The sequence below is a fragment of the Arachis ipaensis genome, chromosome B05 (assembly GCF_000816755.2).
Source record: "Arachis ipaensis cultivar K30076 chromosome B05, Araip1.1, whole genome shotgun sequence".
Taxonomy (NCBI): domain Eukaryota; kingdom Viridiplantae; phylum Streptophyta; class Magnoliopsida; order Fabales; family Fabaceae; genus Arachis; species Arachis ipaensis.
Genome location: NC_029789.2, coordinates 137,980,198 through 137,987,209, shown reverse-complemented (window position 1 = coordinate 137,987,209; position 7,012 = coordinate 137,980,198). Strand labels below are relative to the sequence as shown.

The following is a 7,012-nucleotide window of genomic DNA, read 5'->3' as shown; positions in this document are numbered from 1 at the left end:
AGGGAAATCGAAGCTCTAAGAGTCCTTCAGGGCTCTCAAAACGTCGTCGTCATGCACGAGTTCTTCTGGAACGACGATGATGAACACGCCGTGATCGTGCTCGAGTTTTTCAGGACAGACCTCGCTGCTGTAATCGCGGAAGCTGCTGCTGGTGGTGGTGGCCGTGGTTTTGATGTCGGTGAGGTGAAGAGGTGGATGATGCAGGTGCTTAGTGGTGTGGATGCTTGCCATAGGAACATGATCGTCCATAGAGACTTGAAGCCTTCCAATTTCTTGGTTTCAGATCATGGAGTGCTCAAATTGGCCCATTTCGGACAGGTTTACAAGGAAAAAAATTTGTGAAATTTTGATATTTTTATTGGGTCTGTGAAAAAAGAAAAAAAATGGATTTTTGGTTTTGTGAAGAAAAAATTAAAAAATAAAAATGGAAGAGGTTTATCAGTTGATCTGTGAATTGGGCTGATTAGTTGAAGTAAGTAAAATTTCATCTATGTCATAGTTTAGCCTAATTTTTTTTTTTTTCAAAATAAAAAATATATATCTTTGCCTTTTGTAACTATGTTGGAGTTACTTGATAGTTACGTGATTATTTACTTTAGTTTAAGATTTAGATGTTTCATTGTGGGGATCTGTGAACTAGATAGAGGTTGGTTTGGTTAACAGTGATCTAGGTCAATTATGGCTTCTTTTTTTTATAGTCTAGTTTCTTTTCCACCGAAGGTTGCAATTATAGATACTTTTGTAGCTACAAGTTTTTTTTTTTTCATATTTTTTAGGTTATTGTTTTAAATTAATTTGGACATAGGAAATGAAAGTAAAACCAACCATGGCAGTGAGGATTGTTGCTCAGATACTGATGATTGATGTCTTTTGAGATAATTTTGCGTTTTTTTTTCTTTTGTTGATTGTTGTAATTTGGGTTCATATTTTCAGGCAAGGATAATTATGGAGCCTGGATTTGACTCTACAGAGGAGAACCCACCACCACCATATGAGCATGATTATGCTTCTTCAGTTCCGGAGAGCTCATCAATTGAACATCCTTCTTCATCAGAGGCTTTTCCTCATGATCAAGGGACCATAAATCATGAAGAGTATTTCAGAGTTCTAGAAGAAATGAAATCCAAGAATACCATATATGACACTGATAAGGACCCAAACATCCAAGATGGAAACACCTCTTGTCTTGCAACTTGCACAACAAGTAACACTGATGATGGCGATGATGATCTCTGGAAGGCTTCGTTGACATTTGAAGCAGCGGAGGAGGAAGAAAGGAGGAATGAACTCGACTGTTGCCTCACACCACGTGTTGGAACTCGGTGGTATAAGGCTCCTGAATTGCTATATGGATCCACAGATTATGGTCTAGAGGTTGATCTATGGTCTTTAGGGTGTATATTTGCGGAATTGCTAACGTTGAAGCCTTTATTTCCTGGAACATCTGATGTAGATCAATTGAGTAGGATCGTTAGTGTTTTGGGAAACATTGATGGAGAATCTTGGCCTGGTTGTTCTAAGCTTCCTGATCATGCAACAACGTCGTTTGGTAATGTGGAGAGGCCTATTGATTTTGAAGAGTGCATGAAGAATTGCGGAAAGGATCAAGTGTCTATGATAAAGAAACTTGTTTGTTATGATCCAGCTAGGAGGGCCACAACAATGGAGATGCTTCACGATAAGTTCTTTAGTGAAGAGCCTTGAATATTATTTTTTAAAATAAGGTATTTGTATATGAAAATGAATTCAAGGTGGACCATATTCCTTGGATGCGCCATTGTTATTCGTGACTTTGAATTGGTATTTTACTATTTTGTATTTTGCTGAACGACACCTGTAAATGCTGTTAGAATTTTTTCCGGGTCATGCATTATTTTTCCCTTTAAAAAAATGACAGATATTGGCATGTATTGTGGACATATGATTAATAATTGAGAAGTAATGTTATCACAATGGTGGTATCCTCCTTGATACAGAAATTGGCCAAACGAGATAAGAGATTCTTGTATTATGTTGGTTAACGTGCGTAGGTTATTCATTTCCAACATATCTGCACAAGTAATCGAAAATGGATGGAAAAAGATTAGATTGTTTTGTATTTTTGTGGTGAATGGATTTCTATACACATGGATCTACCGATCTAGAATACAGATCCCACAGCTCCAAACAGAATACTGAATAATAATTATTTGTAAGCCGTAAAAAGAGAACCCCTACTAAGAAATTAAAACTTGCTACGGTAATAATACACTAATAAAGGCTCTCTTGGTTTTCAATATTACATTACAACAACGCACAATTCCTGCTTTCAGCTGAAACTATGACAGCTCAAAACTAAACAAAATTACAGCAATGAATGGATCTTTGTAAGATCTAGTCCTGTGGAAGAAGTGCAATCTCAATTTCATGAAGTGACTTCCCTTTGGTTTCAATCACATTCCTTTTAACAAAAATTACTGCCATCACGCAGAAGGTGGCAAAGATGGAGTAAAGCAGCTGTGCACCAAGTTTCTCAAGCAACCGCAAGAACAGTAGTCCAACAAAGAAATTTATGACCTGCGCAAAACACAAATCGGGTTAAAGAAAAGAAAGAAAATGGCCACTATTGATAATGGTACATAATTCAGTGGACAACAATTCTAACAGGCTTCATTTACTTGATTCATCCCGACTTAAGACTAAAGCCAATTTAACAGATACTGTTGTATATAGTAGGGCAATCAAAGCAGGCACTATAAATCAATAAAGTTGAAGAAAATTACCCAATGCACTGACATACAGATAGCCATGGCTTTGGCTCTGATTCGACTTGGAAAGATTTCTGGTAAGAGAAGACTTGGAACTGGGCCAGCCCCAAGAGCAAATGTGAAGACAAATCTGCATAATAGAAGTATAACTTAAGACGAATCTTCTCATTTTGGGTAGGCACTGGTATGAATCAGCAATGCTCAGTATTCTCTTATGAAATAGGCCATAAAATCACAAGTAGCAGCAACTTCTCTATTGCTAAGAAAATGCATGTTCTTTTAAGAAAAATGGATTCATCATTTACCCTTGGCATGATAAATGCATCTTTCAGGATCCATATTGCTGTAAAAAAATAATAAAGGGAAATTGGATACTCACAGTAACATGCCACCAACAGATAAATACAAAGCTCCTGGGTTTGACACGATTGAACTTGCTCCTATGGCTTGAAGCATCATCGATATAGCCTGTGCGAAATATAATAAACAACTTGATTTATCTTATTCAAAACAATCAAAACTGATGAAGGTATGACACAATAAATGCCATTCCCTGTCTTCATTGCCACAAGAACCAATTCAGCCATAATATTATATGATGGATTATGAATGGGATATTAAAGAAACATTATGATGGGTTAAAACATGCACTCAGTAAGTTACCATGCTGAAGAAACTCCAGAAAAGTAGAACTTTCCTTCCTAGCTTATCCATCAAAACCATTGAAATGATAGATCCTGAGGAAAGACAGAAAAAATCAGCACTTTGAGAATAAATAACACACCGACTATAATCATTAACATCATAACCAAGAGAATACCATACCTAACAGATTAGCAATTCCTATGCAGCCATTTGCAATATCTGACGGCACTCCGGCGCTTTTAAAAACAGTTGAAGAGAAATAAAACACAGCGTTTATACCAGATAGCTGTTGTAAAGCAAATAGGGTTGACCCAATAAAAACAACTGCAAAACGAGCTCGTGAATAAAATTAACTTTTTGGAAGCTAAAGAAACTGGTGATAAGATAACAACAATGCCAAGTGCACTAGCTGCTATAAACCCGAGATAAACCAGGGAATGGTATACCTTTAAAATGACGACCCCGTACCAATTCTGAGAGCTTCACAGTATCAGTGTCATCTCCTCTATCTACCTTAGATAATTCTGACATAGCAAATTTTGCTTCTGAAGCACCCAGAAGCCTCTCAAATGTGGCTTCTGCTTCAGCAATTCTTCCTTGCTACATCATCATAGAGAGAAACCACCAGGTGTTATGTGAAGTATGGAAACCAGAGAGATACAGGAATGAAATGCAATGAAGAGAAGCAAAAAGGAACATTCAAAAGCTACAAACACTAGGTAATGAATGATCTTCTGTCTCACTGACCAGTGAAGATCAATACTATTTTATTTATACCTGACATTGACAAGGCTAAAAGAGATGCTGTTATGGATAATGTTCTATTCACGCCCATAAAAGTCAGCTTTTAAATAGAACAATGAGAACAAGCAAATAAGTGGAGAGAAGCTTTCGAGAACTACGAACCCTAGGACATATATATTCTTCAACGTTTTTACCGACAAACTTAAACCAACACTACAATGAGAGAGTAAACAGATACAACAGCAACATAACAAGGCATATTTAAGCTTTCACTTATTGACCCAAAAAAAAAAAAAAAGAAAAGCTTCATATCAAGCATACATTCAAAGGCAACATAAGAGGAACTCTTACACAATTTATTATCAACATTACATATTTCATGGGATTCAGCAATAAGTTACAATAAAACGATGATAACAAAGAAAATTTCATCTAATATTAGCTGCCAACCTTGTATAACCAATGTGGACTCTCTGCACAGAAGACCATTCCCAGAGCCAGTATGCNCAAAAAAGGGTCTATTTAACATCGCGTATGACTAGTAATAAGTATATAACATGATTTCAAATTTAAATCATACCATCCAGAGATTTCTTTGACAGGGATTCCGATCAATAAAGCTCCCAATATACCAAGGCAAGTTGCAATCTGGATTAAGGCTCCATATGTACCCCGTACAAAAGCAGGAGAAACCTACCATCCACCAAATATTATGATCTCACGAATAATCAAGTAAATTTTCAGCCTACTCAATTAGGCAGATGCAACCATGTCCATATTCATACCTCCGTCACATACAGAGCAACAGCAGGAGGGCCCAGACCCAGGCCAGTCCCAACAAATAACCGTCCTACAAGCATACCAAACAAGTTGTTTGTTGCTGCACTGAAAATTGAAAACACGGAAATTTTCACTGAGAACTAGCCATAAGGATTCACATTTGAGAACATAAAGGGAATCTGCTACTTGACTAAATTTAAATCAGAGTGGGGTCAGATGTTTCAGAAAAAGCAACCCTGGAAAACAGAAAAGAGAAAATAAAAATAGCCTAAAAAGATGCATTGAAACCTAGGATATTAAAGATGAAGAGAATTATCTTTTGGATAAAAGGAGAATAGACAGAGAGAAGAATAATACAAAGAAGTGGAGTATAAGAGATCGTTCATACAAAAGCAAGAACCAAAAGAAAAGCTATCTATGGAGCGTAGCCCTCCAATCTCTCGGCATGTTTGAGAGGGAAAGTACTTTAAAAAGATCATGAACTTTACACAAAATTATAGGTCAGACTCAGACATCAAACCCCATATCATAAAGCTTGCTTGTCAGAAGATCTATCATTTAAAGATGCTGTGAAGTGAACTCCAACCAAATATTCCAGATAGTGATATATTTGCACAATACCACAAACCAATGCAAGAGTGATAAACACCCAAATTGCAAAAAATATACTGGCTTTAGAAATATAACCTCATCGAAGCGCCAATTATCATTGGCAAAGCACACAACTGGAAAGCCCTACGACGCCCAACTGCATCAGCAATCCAGCCACTGAATAGACTTCCAATTAACGCACCACCAAGACATATGCTCACCACCAGACCTTCATTCAAAACCACACAACAATAAATAAATAAATCAAACCAGATCAAATTATTTGAAACTTTTAAGAATGCATCAAATTAAGCATGGTATTGGAATTTTTAGTTTCACCTTCTGCCAAGGTATTTCCCCTGAAGCCAAGATCCACAGATATGCTTTCAAGTGGTTCATTAACTACTCTGGATAAAACAAAAAACAGAGGATCAATATTGAAAAGTTAACTGGACTACCAATCAAATTCAAGGAAGAATGCAAAGGAGAAACTATAAAGCACAAACCCAAGATGGTATCCAAATAGAAATGATGAAAGGGTCCCCACAAGTACATGCGGTAAGGAGAGCTTCCAAGAAGGATTCGATGTTTCTTTCTCCAAGCCATTTCCTAGAAGACCTATCAGGCATGAAAAAGAGATTGGTCAGTAGTCAAAATGATTAAGTAACTAATCTAAAATTGTAGCAAATTGTTAATCCAGACCCATCTTTCCAAATATCATTTTCACTGTGGCAGTGAATTGCAAATTATCAATCATAGAAAGACCAGAACCATGATGAAAATGAAAGCACTACTGAAAAAATTATATCTCCAAACGATTCTAATGGAAAGATGGAAATAGTTTGAAAACAATTCCCCCAGGAAATATCTTAGATCAGAGGCTATATCCCACAGGAAAGTTGAACTGATTAATGTAAAGACATTTAGCCATTTATGCACAAGAAATTTATCAAAAGTTCAATGTGATCTGATACTTGAGTTTTCTTCCACATCTGTCATGTTTGTAGATTCTCTCGAAGGAGTGCGTTTGTACATTGAAGAATTTTCGCGATAATGCGCCCACATGCCAAGAGTTGATATTCCTGCTCCCTGAATCAGCACAACTAAAAAGCTTCAGCACAGAGCATCTTTTTTCTTCTAAGCAAGGGCAGAAATTGTGAACAAAATCACAGTCAAATAAGTCAACAAATTGAAGATACTAAAATAATACCGTTCAGAATCTACAGAATAAAGTTCGTAAACTTTCTCTGAAAAACTAAGTTACAATTCTCATTCAAGTTTTAGATGCAAGGGCGTCTAGTTTAACGATTTTCTAACTGAGATCTTAATAATCATATTCCGCTAGCATGCTTCTATTATAAAGAAAATGACAGGCTGAAGATCGTGAACAATAATCTGAATCCCAAAAAAATACACAGATTCAGACATCAGAGAGGAATTTAAGAACTCATTAGACGTAACTCATAAGGCTTAAACCCTACCGATTCAGACAACATTGTCCAGAA

General features: G+C 36.6%; 2 protein-coding genes across 2 annotated transcripts; one reads left to right on the top strand and one right to left on the bottom strand.

The window, feature by feature from the left end:
* On the top strand, positions 1 to 1,953 carry LOC107644397 (cyclin-dependent kinase F-1; the record flags this gene model as incomplete). Its single annotated transcript, XM_016348240.2, is given in 2 exon segments — positions 1 to 318; positions 934 to 1,953. Coding segments are annotated over 2 exon segments (1,089 nt in total), but the record flags the coding sequence as incomplete, so codon positions are not given.
* Positions 2,070 to 6,615, bottom strand: LOC107644395 (probable plastidic glucose transporter 2). Its single transcript, XM_016348238.2, has 13 exons — positions 6,482 to 6,615; positions 6,014 to 6,125; positions 5,847 to 5,914; positions 5,604 to 5,736; positions 4,922 to 5,021; positions 4,673 to 4,829; positions 4,587 to 4,642; positions 3,839 to 3,992; positions 3,573 to 3,716; positions 3,411 to 3,484; positions 3,127 to 3,215; positions 2,763 to 2,877; positions 2,070 to 2,556 (listed from the first exon to the last, which is right to left on the bottom strand). Exons 1-13 carry the CDS (start codon positions 6,570 to 6,572, stop codon positions 2,374 to 2,376), a joined length of 1,476 nt encoding a protein of 491 aa, XP_016203724.2. The 5' UTR covers positions 6,573 to 6,615; the 3' UTR covers positions 2,070 to 2,373.

Excerpts from the sequence above, each read along its gene's own strand:
- LOC107644395 (XM_016348238.2), bottom strand. The coding sequence starts at position 6,572 with ATGTGGGCGCATTATCGCGAAAATTCTTCAATGTACAAACGCACTCCT. Across the intron at positions 3,485-3,572 it reads AGGAATTGCTAATCTGTTAG|GATCTATCATTTCAATGGTT; the intron begins GTATGGTATTCT and ends GTCTTTCCTCAG. Across the intron at positions 3,216-3,410 it reads TCTGGAGTTTCTTCAGCATG|GCTATATCGATGATGCTTCA; the intron begins GTAACTTACTGA and ends TATTTCGCACAG.